Source organism: Zonotrichia albicollis, chromosome 5 (assembly GCF_047830755.1).
Source record: "Zonotrichia albicollis isolate bZonAlb1 chromosome 5, bZonAlb1.hap1, whole genome shotgun sequence".
Classification (NCBI taxonomy): Eukaryota; Metazoa; Chordata; class Aves; order Passeriformes; family Passerellidae; genus Zonotrichia; species Zonotrichia albicollis.
Window position 1 is genome coordinate 39,011,206 of NC_133823.1, and position 16,104 is coordinate 39,027,309.

The 16,104-nt window shown below is 44.0% G+C and overlaps 1 protein-coding gene across 11 annotated transcripts in view; it reads right to left on the reverse strand.

The window, feature by feature from the left end:
- FAT1 (FAT atypical cadherin 1) overlaps nt 1-15,413 on the reverse strand; it is a 103,017-nt gene extending 87,604 nt beyond the window's left edge. For 4 of the 11 annotated variants that reach the window (XM_074541429.1, XM_074541428.1, XM_074541425.1 and 1 more), the window contains exons 1-2: nt 14,962-15,394; nt 3,658-6,946 (exon numbers count right to left, since the gene is read on the reverse strand). In XM_074541429.1, coding sequence (XP_074397530.1) covers nt 3,658-6,925 — 3,268 coding nt within the window. In that variant the 5' untranslated portion in view covers nt 6,926-6,946; nt 14,962-15,394. Of the gene's footprint in view, nt 1-3,657; nt 6,947-13,152; nt 13,306-13,497; nt 13,627-14,961 lie in introns of those variants that run through there. The other 7 variants (XM_074541424.1, XM_074541421.1, XR_012580463.1 and 4 more) reach the window with 6 other exon arrangements.
- Nucleotides 15,414-16,104: the final 691 nt, after the last annotated feature.

Below are 16,104 nucleotides of genomic sequence, written 5' to 3' on the forward strand. Positions count from 1 at the left end.
GAGCTTCTGCTTTAGCTCTGCTCCAGCAATTGCTTCTGTAATTCTTTAGTTTTTCTCAATTGAAGTAGCAGCATGGTACTGACATGATTTATCTCACTTTTACTGTTCTGTACTAATGGGATTTAGATGGTGCATGGGTTTTTCCTGTGGCACACTGAGATCTGCATCAACACAATGCCTTCTGTTATTAATACACACCGATGTGCTCAACTCCTTGTCAAATTCTTTGAGAAAATATTTTACTGCTGCTTTAGCAGGCAATTTATATAGCCAATTGATCACCTCAATTTACAGCCTTCAGCTCCACTCACAAATAAAAAGCTATCTTAAATTTCAAGTTTTCCTGAACACGTACCTAAAGGATAAACAAATGGCTTTGTTATATAAATTCACAGCACAAAAATCTCATTTTAACATTTTTCCTCTCATATAATATCTCCAAGTCTTCATTTACCAGGCAATTTAAATTTTATTTCTGTACAATATCAGGCACAATGCACTGCTGTACTTCTGAATCATACATTGAGCGATGACCTCTGATCTCTCTCCCTTACCCCCTTGGCTTCCAGTTAACAGTTTATGAGCTGAAGAAAGCGTGAGGCTGAACCTCAAAGTAATCTCATTAGTATCATTTATTTTCTTTAGTCATACTTTATAAATCTCTATAACTTCCTGAGGAAATGGGTTTCACGACTTTATTACACTTCATGTGAAAAATACTTCCTTTTAGCTTAGGAAAGGAAGAATACTTTAAAACTTGCAAACTGTGTGTGCCCTATTTTTTACATTACAAAAAACAGACAGTGATATAGGTGCTACAGAAACTATTGCAATTTTCTAGACTTTTATCATCTTATTCTACTCCTTTTCTGACCATTACTGCCTTTTCAGGCTTAAGAATACTAAGAAAGCTAAAATATGACTGATTACCAAATTCACCCCTAACATATCTTTTTTTCTATGTCTAGTTGAAAAGCAACAGAGCAGTCAGGGAACTAAGTATTCAAAGCAGCTCCTGAGTTTGGAAATATTGGTGTTTGGTGCTCCCTGTTAAGACATTGACTGCTAATGATTTGGGCACAACTGCAGAAAACAGAACCTATGAAAACCAATGACTGAAAATAAAGGTAAGTCTTGGAAAACAGAACTCAAGACTTCATGGAAAAAATGTATTAAGGTCCCTTGTGAACATACCAGAATTACAGGTACAAATATCAAACACCAATACTATTTCCTACCTTTTGAACTGTAAAATTAAAACAAACTTAACATAGGAAAGACAACCTAAAAGTCAACAAAAATCAATGCATGGAACTAGCTATTCAATGCTTCTATCATCATCTAGTCTACCTGCAAATATGATTGTTGTCCTTAATTTCTTATAAGCAAGGGATAAAAGAGCCCCTCTGAACCACTGAATAGTTTCATGTTGACTTGAAATAAGTTCTTAAATCTGATTTATCTGTCTTTGAACTGACAGTGTAGTATGATGCTCTTCAAAGACAGCAGGATGAGACATGTAGCTCAGGGGTAAAGTCAAAAGAACATTTCAGCAAGCTGAAAGAGTTAGCAAGTTGCTTAAAGAATTTCTCTTTCACAAATTCTTCAATGTACTTTGTTTGCTGATAATCAGACTGCTCCCTGTATCAAGGCCAGTCCCTTTTGAAAAATATGACAAATATTCAGACACTGCAGTACAAAGAGTCCTTCAAGAATAATTCTGATGGCTTTTCACCAAAATAAAATGGTCAATCCAAAATTTAAGCTACATTGTTAAGTTTGTACATCCTCAATGTTCTTTCCTTTAGCTCACCATTTGATGGAATAAACACATCAAGCAACCCAAAATAAACACTTTCTTCCCCACACCAGTGTCATAAGTGGAATTTGTTCAATAATATCAAAAACTAGCAACCCCTTCTCCACCACCATCCCATTCCCACCAAATCCTTCTACATTCATCCCCAAAGAAGTGCAAACACTAGATACCAGATATGAATAGAGACAATGCCTCTCCCATGCCTTGAAAATACAGAGCCACTGTTCTGGACAATATTCTTGAACAGAAGCTGGCTTTGCCCCAAGCTCTGCTTTGTAAACCCAGCTGATAAAAAGCAACTTAAACTCACACCAATTTGTTAGTCAAGTAAACTAGCTTTGTGCCAAAAAAGTAGAGGCAACACACGCAGACAACTAATTGTGCTGTGGTAGTACCATCACAAAAACACACACACCTGTCCACATACCCATAAACAGGTTCATTCTCACTTACTGTTACCTGTCACACATATAACACATTGCCCAACTCAGACTCATTCTATAGGACAACAAGAGACACCTCTAAAATACCATAACACACAGTTAACTTTAATACACTTATGTAAAAAGAAATGCATAATGATACACAAATTAATATTCTGCACACATACCAAATGGCCAAAAGTGAAACTACAAGGTCTTGGAAAGAAAGTATTAAATTCTCCACTTCTACAAAATCTGTTTCACTGCCTTAACTACGTGCTTTGTTAAAAGCAAAGCTAAGAGAAGCATTGATACATTTCAACCTGTAGAGCTGGTTCTTTAGCCACAAACCACATAATTTAATAACAGACTTTCTAGAGAAGAAAAATAGTGAGCAACAGTTTGTTCACCCAAACCCTACAGAGCAAAGTGACTTCATAAGTCTCTATTACCCACATTCACAATTGTGGGAAGCACAGAGAACACACCGAATGACTACTGAATGAATCAGACATAATTCCCACTTTTTATTCTCAGTTACAAGCTTTTTTCCCTTTAAGACATCGATCACATATGACATCATTTACCTATATGTAACCTGTAGACAAATTGTGCACCAGACTCCTCCTCAATTTATTTCAAGATTTTTAGATAACTGCAGAATATCGATACTCTCTCTTTATCAAAGACATAAATTTAACAGATACATAGAAATCAAATCAAAATGTTAAAAGTCAGCATTAGAATTTTACTGAAAATAAAATTATGTTTCTTCTGAACACATGAGACTGGAAAAATTCTCACACTGCTCATCAATGTATGGATTATTTATGCAATAAGTCAACAGTTCAGTCTGCTTGATTCACATGAGGTTTTTCTAAGGTTGCATCAATGCTCTCTTTGGCAGAAGCCTTCCAATGAAGATGGCACTGCTTACTGAATTCCACGAGTACCTGTATACTCTGAAAGTAACTGCCTAAACCAGCACTATGGCAGTATCACACCCATGCATACCTCCAGTAAAAGGAGCAAAAGATAATGTTATTTAATTGAATGTAATTTAATTGGAGAGTATAACAGCCCCACTGTCCACAAGACAGAGTGTATGCACTCACATGAGGCAGACCTCCATTTTACACCAAGAGTATTCCTACTTTTTCTGGGTGTTATAGATTTTAAGACTTAAGCATGGTTCTAGGTAGGCTGAATGGAAGTGGGAGTATTAGAGAGAAATTACTTATTAAATGTATAAAAATAATTTCACTTAAGTAGCAGACAGAACTATACATATTGTTGGTGGCATCTTTTAGTCCAAACAAGAACACCTACATCAACTGTGACAATGCTTCTCTTTCTTCTCTCTTTCCTGGCATTTGATTTTGTTTAGTGTAGAAAAGTAACAGAAAGCCACCTTACCTTTTTCCTCATCAATTCGAAAAACTCCTAAACCCGATCCATCTCGGATGGAATATCTGATCTCCCCATCTCTTCCTGCATCTTCATCATAAGCAGAAACTGTCATTACTGAGGAGCCAACAGGAGCATCTTCCTTTATGAAGCCTTTATCTGCAAATATGGAGAACCGTGGGGGGTGCAAGTTTTCATTCACATCAACTACCTCAACTTCAACGTAGCAGGTAGAGGACAATGAAATGGGTTTTCCCTTGTCCTTGGCCCGCACGGTCAAGTTATAAAATTGTCTCTTTTCATAATCCAGTCTTTGTACAACACGTATTGCCCCACTTATTTTGTCAACATCAAAGGTGCCATCTCCACTGTCCAAAAGACTGTACCGTACTTGACTTGACTGGCCCAAATCAGGATCGTACGCTTCTAGCCATGTAATAATTGTTCCCTCAGGAAGATCTTCTCGAATTTTCACATGATAATTTGAAGGAATAAATTTGGGAGGATTGTCATTTACATCTTCTACAGCCACTTTCAGAATAACTGTTGAAAATAATTGAGGTTCTTCAGTAGATTGGTCCCTAGCCTCAATTTTCAACAAATAAACGTGCTGTTCCTCCCGATCCAGGACCCCTACAACTTTCACAACTCCTGTCACAGAATTAATAGTAAACTTGTCTGTATCTGTAAGAAGAGAGTATTTCACTTCTCCATTAGTCCCTAAATCTTTATCAGTAGCTCCAACTTGAATTATTTCACTGTTGGGCTCTTTGTTTTCACTTACTTCAACAAAATAGCTGTCTTGGAGGAACTCCGGTGGGTTGTCATTAGCATCCAAAATTTTTATATCTAAAAGGGTCCAGGCAGACTTCTGTGGTATTCCAAGATCATAGACAGTAATATTGAGAGTATATTTATCTTTTAGTTCTCGGTCAAGGGGAGATAGAATTTTCAGCACTCCTCTTTCCATATCAACAATGAAACTACTGTCCTCATTACCTCCAGAAATAACATACACTAGCTTTCCATTGAAGCCGGTATCAAGATCAGCAGCATTCACAGATATTATGCTAGAGCCCACAGGTTGGTCTTCTTTTATCTCAATGCTACTGGGAAGAGTACTTCTAAACTGAGGTGCATGCAGATTCACAGAGTGAGTATCAAAGAAAGCATCCTCAACTTCTCCACGATTGTGCAACTTATTTGCTTGTAAGAGTTTCTCTGCAAGCATTTTGGCAACACCAGTTTCTTCACACTGCAAGTTCACTGGTTTGCGACTATTAGCTACAGTTATGTTGATATACAATGGTTGTGCAAAGTTCTCTCCATCTGTAGCTGTAATTTTCAAACTGTAAAAAGACATTTTAGCACCTAGGCCATCTATTAGTGATTGTTTGAGAGAAAGTACTCCAGAATTTGGGTTTAGGCTAAATAAATCCAGTTCATTTCCAGATTCAATTTGGTATCTCACCAACTGGAGCTCATCAGCATCGATAGCAGATACGGTTGTTATTTGCTCTCCAACACCAAGGTCCCTGGGGATTATTCCCTCACAATTTATTTTCTCAAACAGAGGTATATTGTCATTCAAGTTATTTAAAATAATAGTAACAGGAACTTCAACTTCTCGGCGATACGGTATACCCCAATCAGAGGCTCGAATCCTTAAATTGTAAACCCTTGGCATCAATTCATAATCCAAGTCTTCTGAGGTACTAATAATCCCACTGAAATGGTTAATCACAAATGGCAAAGGATTTAGGTTGGCAATGCTATAGGTCACATAACCATTTTCCCCTTCATCAGGGTCTTTTGCACTCACTCTCATGACACTTGTACCTATTGGCACATTTTCATCAAAGGAGGCCTTATAGGATGTCTGAGTAAACTCAGGAGGATTGCTATTCATGCCTAGTACCTTAATTAATACTTTTGCAGAAGCTCTTCTGTCACTTGTCACAACTTCAAGTTCAAAATGGGATGCATATTGTGCTTTTATGGGTTCTAATGTGGTAATAAGACCAGTGTGAGCGTTTAAATTGAATTTTACTTTTCCTGGTGTGTTTTTAAATACATATTTTAAATGTGGGTAACTAGGCACAGCTTTCACCATTATCACAGGTGTGTTTGGAGGAGCAAATTCACTTATTTCAGCTCTATATATCTCTTTTTCAAATCTGACAGGACCAGATTTAAATTGTGGTGATGTCACATGAACAACTTTTACAGAAGAAAATTGTGGGGGATTCCCTTTGTCTTTAGCTTGAAGGGTAAGGTTGTATCCAAAAGGGTGACTCTCCCAGTCAATGGGACCAATGGCTTTTATTCTGTATTCTTTGCCACCTGGAACAGACCTTACTGTTTTGAACTGTTGAAGTGCATCTCCTGCAACAATATTTAATGATGCTATTTCCCCGTTCGAACCCTGGTCATTGTCCTCTACGGTTACAATTGCATACGTGGGATCTGGGTCTGACTCTGATGGAGTCAATGGAACAGCTGTAATGACAGGGGCATGTTCATTTGCTTGCTCCACGTGAACCGTTAGTTTTGCCATACTGCTTATGCCGCTGCTACCATACAGCTTCAGCCCACGGTCCACTGCAAGAATTTCCATCTCATAACGCTTTGTGTCTGAGTAGTCAAGTCTACCAGTCAGAACTACCACTCCACTAGTTGGATGTATGGCAAACACATCCGTTCTTTCTTTAAAGCTGTAGTAGAACTCTCCATTTGTTCCTATATCTGCATCTGTCGCGCTGACTCTTGCGATGCTGGTCCTTATTGCTGTGTTCTCAGGCAAAGAAACGCTGTACGATGTTGGAGAAAACAAAGGCCGCAAGTCATTTGTATCCAGTACCTGTATCCTGACCTTCGTGCGAGTTTCAGCATTTGTATTTTTTTCAACTGCTTTAACAGTCAGCATATAATGGTCCTTCACCTCTCTGTTAAGGATAGCTGTGTTGCCTCCCTTGGTCCGTATTCTCAAAAAGCAAAAGTTTCCAAGAACATACTCTTCAGCTTTGAACAAGTTCTCACTGTCACCAGAAATAATTTTGTATCTTATGTCCCACAGTGGATTTGTAATGTAAATGCCCATTTTCACTGGATGCCCAACGTAAGTCTTGGCTGCAGAATTCTCATACACAGTGGCATTATACTGTATTTCTGTAAATTGCATTGATGGAGCATGATGTGGCCTTTGATTTCCTTCACAGTTTCCAAAATGCTGCACCAGCAGCATCAGCAGCAGCAGCATAGTCAAGTATCTTCCCATGGCAGCAATTACAAAGAAACCCTGAAATGAGAAACAGATGTAGTAAGAATTAGGATTGTTCAAAAGTTTATCAAATAAACAATGATGCTTAGTTCAGAATTCATGCTTGAAAGAAAACTGTAGGTTACACATTTAGACTATATAATTTTCTTAAAGAAAGTGTCAAAATTATTTGCAATAATAGAAACACAGATAAATTAAAAACTCCTACAAAATGCCAAGAATCCATTACATCAAATTCTAGGAATTACTAACACAACACGAGAGGAACACAGAGCTAAGTTCAAATGAACATTCCCATGAAGTAACATGCTAGAAGAAAAATATCAATGCTGTCTGCTATGAGCAAACAAAGTAGGTCAGAACTAATCTGGAGTAGTGAACATTCACTCCAGTTCTCTACTTCATATATGACAATTATGTCCAGTAGAAAATTTTCCTCCCTCATTTAATTCAGATTGTAAAATGACTGATATGCAACTATGTGGAAGTAAACTGCAAGAGTTGGCTGGGTATCACCATCAATTCTTTACAAGAATTATAAATATTATTAACAGAACAGAGAATAATTCTGTATTGTATTCCCTGCAGCTCTGACTGCCCTTGCAAGAGTAGTGCTTATCATTAAAAAACAAAAAAAAGTCAAGCACCACTAAGGTGTAAAGCCCATAAAGAATAAGACATATTCCTTTATTCCCCTCTCAGAACAGACCTGAAACAAATAAGTATCAAGAGCTATAAGAATAAGAATCTATCAAAATTACTGGAGGAACATTTCAGTTGGGCTTCTCTAACACACTCTAGAAATGACAGAGAAAGAGCCTGGAACAGCAAGACAGTCGTAAAGGCACACCTTCACTGGATTTGCCTTTTGAAGTCAGTATAATATTTCAGCTAGCTAAATCTAGACAAGATTGCAGCAGGAAGAAGGGCAGAAACCTCAGGAACAAGACATCTGGGACCACCTTCTTCATCTGGGTTTACAGCAACTGTCTTCATTCCTTCAAGTCTCACAGTACAGCAAATTAAAGCCTCAGAAGGCTCCCTTGACAAGCCTAAGCTTTCAACAAGAACCTGGGGGCAAAATTTCTTCCCAGCAAGTAGAAAGCAATCTAACATTTTCTTAATTACTTTGATTAAGTAGTACACATTCATTTATTTCTCCTTTCACTATTTATGCTTTATTTTTTCCCTTACCTCTCATTCTGAGTTTTCTTCCCTGGCCAATCTGCTATACAAATCAAACTAATTACTCACTATGTCATTTTTTTTATTGTTCCTGACCTTTTTCTCCCCACATTTAAGCCCCGGTTTGCCCTCATCCTATTCTTTGGATGTCAATCTCTAAGCGCCTATGTTCATGCTAGCTCTGTTCACCTCTTCTAAAATAATATCACATGTTGTCTCCTTTCTCCACTCATATTTTGTCTTATAGTAATTTTTCTCTTCCCTATTTCCAACCTGCTCAGGTAGATATGTAAAAGATCACACTGGCTGACATTCCATGGACTGGCTCTGCCCATTAGCAAACATCAGAGCAAATTAATCTGCTTGTGTCAACAGTTCACTTCAAAACCTCAGAAGGAATTCAGTCACAGATATTCCTAAGTCAATGATTTTGACAGGAATTTAAGACTCAGATTCACACAAACCATACAAAGTATTGTAGAGGAGTACTGAAAAGGAATATCCTTTTGGAAGGAGAAAAAAAAAGTGTGTCTGTCTTCCAAATCTAGGCATTAAGTTGCACAATTAAAACTATAAACATAGCAAACAAAAAGTGAATAAGCAAACAATAAAAAGCATTAAAGCTCTTTGAAGTTAGTCACTAGCTGGAACCAATACTTACAAGTTCTTAACACTGAATGAAGAAAAGGTTGGGAGGGCAAACGAGTGAGGTTGGAACAGTCACCATTTCAATGGCTAAATGTATTGGCTAAACAGTCACCATTTCAATGACTAAAAGTATTATTCCTGTCCTGTCTGCTTTCCTTCCCAGGCTATGATATGTCCTGGGAATACAGAGGCACTTGGGTCTCCAGGGCTTTATGTCCCAGTATACTGCCAAGTTAACAAATATTTGCTTAAAGCCAAAAAAAAAAAAACCCAAACAAACAAAAACTCTTACACACAACCAAATCTTTGCAACAAATAACTGATATCACCAACTCCAAAACTCTGAAAATTTTAAAAAGCCACCAGACTGGCCTAAAAGGCAATGTTGAGAAGATTGCTTAAAACATCATTTTTAAGCAATCAACAAATCAGCTTTTCCTCCATCTTGCTGGAATTTTGGTAGCCATCTATTACTAATGATCTATTACTCAGTGATCAAATTTTATGTTGATCTGATCAGATGCTTCCCTGTTTTCTCCCTCAGTTACACTAGGATTTTTTATTACTATTATTTTTAATTTATAATGAAGTCCAAAACCCAGCTTTACTTCTGATGCTGCAGCATTTAACTCGTGGCCTATGCTTATGTTTGGCAACAGGCTTTTTGAAGTGGTGGATTTGTAATGTAAAACATTGTATCTGTTTGTATCTCTTATCCTTTGCTGCTCACATCTCAGGCACATTAGACAGGACAGGTACACCACTAAGATGCATTAAGATATCCAAACTTCTCATTAATATTCAAAGTTGAACACCTGTACGTTTTACTATAACTGCAATATTTTTCTGTGCCATAATACCTTGAGCACTTTTTGCTGCTCTTTTGTAGCACCTTCAAATCTGCTCAGAACCAGCAACAGGCAGCCCATTACAAACAATAACACAACCACAGTAAGAGAATCCCCTCCCCAGCACTAACCCCTATGACTTGCTGAGTTACAAACAAGAATGTAAAAGTCTCTCTCAAGTGAACACTTAACTACATCGGATAAAAAGTTAGCAATTTCTTTTACACAAAACTATTTCCATCTTGTTACAATTTAGACAGTTACTAGAAACTAAAAAAACATTGACTCGGATTATCCAAAAATCAACATAGCATATTCTTGGAAAATATCTAAAGTATTAAGCAGCTCCAGTAATAAAAACTATTAACTACTAAGAGAAAGTATGAAAGCATTAAGATAAAGTGATAATGTGTTAGATATAAACTCAGATGGCTCATTACAGCGTGCCAAAATGACTGAATTTCAGAAACATTTTAGCCAAAGGCTACACTTTGAACTCCTAAATTTTTATTATCTTTGGAATACAACCAGTTCAGGATTTTCTGTATCCACGTTCAATACACAAGGCAACAGTTTGCTTAGCAAAACATCACAGCCCTAACCTCCTAAGTGCACACCATATTATTCTGAAAAGCTACTTTCAAACAAACTGTGATTTCCTATCTAGAAATTATTATTCAGATAATTTTTATTTCTATGCATATCCAGGTCATTTTTATTTATATGCAAATTCAGCACTGGGATATGTAAGACAGTTTTACTAATTAGTTAGAACATCATCAAAACTATTAACGTATTAAAACATTAACATAATTTGTACATGGAAAAAAGTATTAATGCAACTTAGAAATATGAACTATCTTTACATTAAAGGCCTAAACATAATTTTGGAGCAAGCAGAGCTCAAAGTGATAAGTTACAAATTAAGATGACTGGATAAGATAGCACTCACAAGAAAGACTGTTTCTCCTAGCACAAAGTTTACAGTACTTAGATTTCAAAGTTTATAGTTTGAGATTTTAAAGTTTAAAGCATAAAATACAAAACATAGTAAGGAAAAATTTCAATGCCAAGCAAGCAAAAAAAAGACCAAATCAAGCTTATCTTGCTTACCATAGATACATTGAACCAACTTACCACACACAGATACATAAGTTATCCATAGGCAGCATACACTGAGATATTGACTCCCCCACCAATGGAAGTCACAGGTAGAAAAACTACCTAAATCAGGCAATATACCCAAGTTAGTCTTAGTCTCATTGCTCTTCTTTTTCTACATGCAAGCTCTATCAATTAAGTCCAGAATAACCTATCTGCCAAGCAAAACATTAACCATGTTTATTTACCACAAAGGTCAGTTTTGATCAGCACACCCAACTGATGCTGTCTGACAGAAACGCACTGTGAAATTAAACTGTCATGACAGGATTTCTAGTGTAGCAGTCCATGAGAGATCGTGAGACTTTGCAAGCTGCACTAATTGTCGTTACACCTACCCTTTCAATTGTTTAAAAGGAATTATTCATGTAGTCTGATGGGAAAAAAGAAACACCAGGTTTAGCTGTTTCAACATGCATAACTTTCCAATCAAACAAATTAACAGTGTCTTTTGCTTTTCAGAGGGGGAAGGTGTCTGTTTTGGTATTCAGAAAACACATGATGAGAGTGTATGGTAGTGTTACTTTAGTAAAGCTGGTGAGTTATTCAAAAAATGTACATTGTCGCAGAGATTAACATAACAGTTTCAACTTGTGACTAAAGTCCAGTAAGTTTTATGTTTGTATTCCCCACATCATGAGTTAATCTCATGAGATACTTCGATTCATGTTTTCAAGTATTAACTGCTAAAAGGAAAATGCAGCAGCTATACTCCAGCAGCAGGCGAAGATTCTGAAACCAAAATGAAACAAAGATTCACATGAAGAATTTCAACTGTTTATATGTAGGCAGTTACTTACTGGTGTATCTAATATGAACTCATCAACTGTTCAAGGAAAAGCAAACCTCCAATCTCTGTGAATAACAGTTTGATTGAAATTTAGCATGGCACCCTAAAATTTGTGATAACAAAAATAGTTGTACTGATTTTGAATTCAGTTTTAAACTTAAAAAAAAAAAAACAGAAGGGAATCTTCGAGAGTTTAAAACCATTTTACACTTGTTTACTTGAACTGATAGCAGAGCTAACTTAGCCATACAAAGTTCTTCAGCATGCCTAATTTAAAAAAATCAGATCATAGTTCTTCTGGGATGACTACTAAGGCACACCTTTCATTCTCCTAAACGAGATTTTAGGATTTCACAGTGAATAAAACAAAAAAGTTTTAAAATTATTTACAGCGTGCAAGTAAGATATTTACTCACTGAATACTGTGGAATTACTTCCACACAGTTAGAAAAGTAAATAGGAAATATACATCTATTATACAACGTTCTTTTCTTTTACATAGAGACAGCAGAGGTGGTAAAAGAATACAGGTAGTATTTCCTATGCCACTCCCTAGGAACAACTTGTATGCAAGTATTTAAACCGCAGGAAAACCTGCTGCTAGAAGGCAGCAATTCTTTAACTTACTAATGCTTTTCCGAAAAAAACTTTTCAACAGGGGGATACTAACAACGCTAAAACACGGCGTCACTTACTGACGAGAGAGATTAAAAAGTGCGTCTTTCAAACATAACTTTGTTCTGCTCCAACTGCCCTAACGAAGAATAAAAGCAGCAGCAGGAGCCGACTGATGACTGCGGCCGGGCTCTTCCGGGGAGCCGCTGCCAAACGCCGGGTCCTGGCGGGCACTGCCCTTTACCTTTCGGAGCAACTCGGCGAGGAACGCAACGAGGGACGCGGTGTGGAAGTGCGAACAAAGGAAGAAATTCATCCTAAGGTACTTCTCACCCGCCGCGAACCGCCCCTGCCGGCTCACCCGGGAATGAAGTTTGCAATGGCCCATCAGACGCACTCAGACACCTTGCCTCAGGGACCAGCACCACCGCCAGCTCTTCCTCTGCCCAGCTCAGGCGGACCCTGCCCGCTAGAGTCCTGCTGGCTCTCCGGGGAGTGGGGCCCCCGCTGCAGCCCGGCCGGCCGCCGCCAGCGCGGGGGAACGGGGCGCCGGGCCCGCGATGCGATGCGCGGCGGGGCAGGGCGGGCAGCGGGGCATGAGCCGGGCAGCGGGCAGGGTGGGCAGCGGGGCAGGGCGGGCAGCGGGCAGGAGCCGGGCAGCGGGCAGGGTGGGCAGCAGGGCAGGAGCCGGGCAGCGGGCAGGAGTCGGGCAGCGGGCAGGGTGGGCAGCAGGGCAGGAGCCGGGCAGCAGGGCAGGAGCCGGGCAGCGGGCAGGGTGGGCAGCGGGGCAGGAGCCGGGCAGCGGGGCAGGGGCCGGCGCCGCTAGCAGCCCGTCCCAGTGGGGCCCAGCACGAGGCGGCCGCTCGCCCCCGTCCCGGCCTCGCCTCGGAGCTCAACTTTCCCCGGGGTCCGCGCCGCCCGCAGCCCTCCCCCACGGCCAGAACTTCTCCCAACTTTCCGGCCGGCCCAGCGCTCACCTCTGTGCGGCTCGCTGCCTGCGGGAGAGGGCGCGGGCCGGGGCCAGCCCCGCACGGTGCCCGCCGCGCCGCTGCCCCTTTCTTCCCCGGCCACCAGCGCGCCTCGCCGGTGCCTCCCCGCCCCCCGCGGGCCGCGGCGCCCCCCGCCGCCGGATTCCTCCGCGGCGCTGGACGGCCGCCCCTCCGGAACTTGTTTCTGCGGCGCTCGGCTGGAGCGGCGGCAGCCCTCGCACCCTGCCCGGCCCCGCCGTGGAAGGACGAGCCGTGGAACAGAGCAGCGGGGGAAGGGCGAACCACAACCACGAGCTGTTCCTCCCGGTGACCCGAGGTCGGGGAACGCCTCACCTCCGCCGCATTCGCTCCTGCACGACGGGAGCGGCAGAGAATTGAATGCCAGTCCAGGGACGGGGGCGACTTCGCGTACTTTCTGAGTAGAAAGGCTACTCAGAAACTTTGGAAAGCTGCTGCCGGGGGTGTCTTACGGGGATGGCAAGGGAGACCATCAGAGTCCGCGGGAACACGCGGTCCTCTGCTGTCCCAGGAATAGCGGGTGGCCCGGACAAGTCCCCCGGTGCCCGCCCGCACCGCTGGTACCCAGGAGCGCCCAGCGGCGACCGCAGCGCCTCGGCGACTGCTGCCCTTCCCACAGGCGGCCGGGCTCACGCTGGGCTGGGCTGGGCTGGGCTGGGCTGGGCGAGCCGCCGCTGAACGGCCGGGCGGAGCAGGGAGGTCTCAGCAGGGGCCAAAAGCCATTGGCGTCTCTCGCGGTTCCCCAGCACCGCTGTAAGGAACGGCGCCCTGCACCGGCGTCGGGAAAAGCGGCGGCAGTGAGAGGGCTACCAGCGGAGCCGGTATGCAGCGGGGGGAGCGCTGGGGCGACTACCCTGCGGCCCGCGGAGACGGTATGGGCTACCAATCCCTACTCTCAAGGGGAAAAGCGCCCTGCCGGATTCATGCTGAAGGGATATCTGGCAGGCTGTCAGCCCCCCATTAAAGATTAATACTCCGAAAAAGTCCTTGAAGGATTCCCCGCTCATTAATAAGTGATCACACTTAATAACTATCAAATGTTAGTCTGGGGAATCCTGTCCCAGTGGACTCACGACGAAGCCGGGTTGCAGGTAGGAGCCGCCAGCGGGGGCGCATTTACCACGCATTAGCCCCGCCAAGTCTTTTATTAGCCACATAAATAAATACAGCCAGCGGCGGAGGGAGCCCCTCTCCAAGCACAGCCTCACGCGCCCAGGGCTGCAGGTCAGGAGAAGCCAACGCGGTCAGAAAGCGCTGGCTCTCAGGGTCACAGCCCGCAGCCGGGCGGCTCCGCCCCGCAGCCCCGCGCCCCCTGCCCGGGCCGGCCCCGCAGCCCCCGGCCCCGGCTGCCCCCGGCGGCGGCGGCGGTGCAGTTCCGCGGCGGCCGGCAGGGGGCGCCGCGCCACAGCGCACGGGCGGCGGGCACGGCTGCGGCCCCGGCTCCGCCGGAGGGAGCACAGCCGAGCCCGGAGCGGAGAGCCCGGCTCCGGCTGCGGGTCCGCGTCGGGAAACTTGAGCCTCGCTCAAGTGAAGGGGGCGGTAAAGCTTGGGTACCTCCGCTCCAAGGAACACGTAGCTTTGCACAGAGTCGATGTGCGGGTATATATACACGTACTGATATATACATAAACATACCGACTCTACACAGTTAAAAACCACGGGTTGACTTGCAGACCCTACTGTTTTCAATAACGCAGCAAATTAGAGCACTAGAACTCTCAAGGGAATCATCCCTCTCAGCACCCTGCTGATAATAAACTCATTAAACAAAGAACTCACCAGACCAGCTGGACTCGGCACTCTTCTCACAAAGTCCGCTCCAGCTCAGTTCATGTCCGCACGCTTCCTCCTCCCGCTTTCTTTTCTGTCCTCTGGAGAAAGCACGAGCAATGCTCCGGTGCCCACACGCCTCTAGAGCGTGAACCCCGCGGTGGCCCTGGCACTCAGCGCGGCCCCGGCGCGCAGCCAGCGCGGCGCCCGGCCCCGCCGCCACAGCGCGGCATGTCGGCTCCGACCCATCCGCTGCTTGAAACTTGAACGAGGGGGGAAGGAAAAATACACGGGGAGTGGGAGGAGAAGAAGAAAAAAAGAAAAAAATATAAAAAGAAAAAGAAGAAGAATAAAGGCGAGAGGGGGGGAGAGATCCAACTTTCTTAAGACATGTCCAGGCAAAGAACGGGCAGAGTTGAGGAGTTACAGCAGCGGAGAGAGTGAGAGTGGAGACGCTGCGCCGGATCGCCGACTCCTTCCCTCCCTCTCTCCTTCCCCCGCCTCCCTCCCTCCCTCCTTCCCTCCCTCTCTCTCCGTCTTCTTTCGCACTCTGTCCGTCCCCCTCGGACCGAGCTCACGGCAGCACCACCCCCTCCCTGCCCTCGCCGCTGCAGTCGGGGCGAGAGGGAGCAGCGCGCAGCTCTGCGCGGCTCCGCGCGGGCTCTGCCGCGGCAGCCCTGCCTCCTTCTCTCCCTCCTTCTCTCCTTCCCTCCTTCCTTCCCTGCCCGCCTCCCTCCCGCAGGTGAGGCGCCGCGCTGTGCCCGGCACGGCCCCGCCGCCCCAGCTCTCTGCGGCTGCCGCCGCTCGGGGGCCCCGCTGGCTCCGCCGCCGCAGCGCCGCTCGGCTCGGCGGGACCGCGCTGCCCCCGCCGCTCGCTGCGAGCGCCCGAGCTGCGCCCGGCGGCTCCTTCTCGGCGGGGCACAGCCGCCAGCTCACCCGGGAGGCTCCGAGCACGGGAATTTCCCACTCTCTCCCAGCCACGTTAAGTCAAGAATAGTCTCCTCTCCTCTCCTCTCCTCTCCTCTCCTCTCCTCTCCTCTCCTCTCCTCTCCTCTCCTCTCCTCTCCTCTCCTCTCCTCTCCTCTCCTCTCCTCTCCTCTCCTCTCCTCTCCTCTCCTCTCCTCTCCTCTCCTCTCCTCTCCTCTCCTCTCC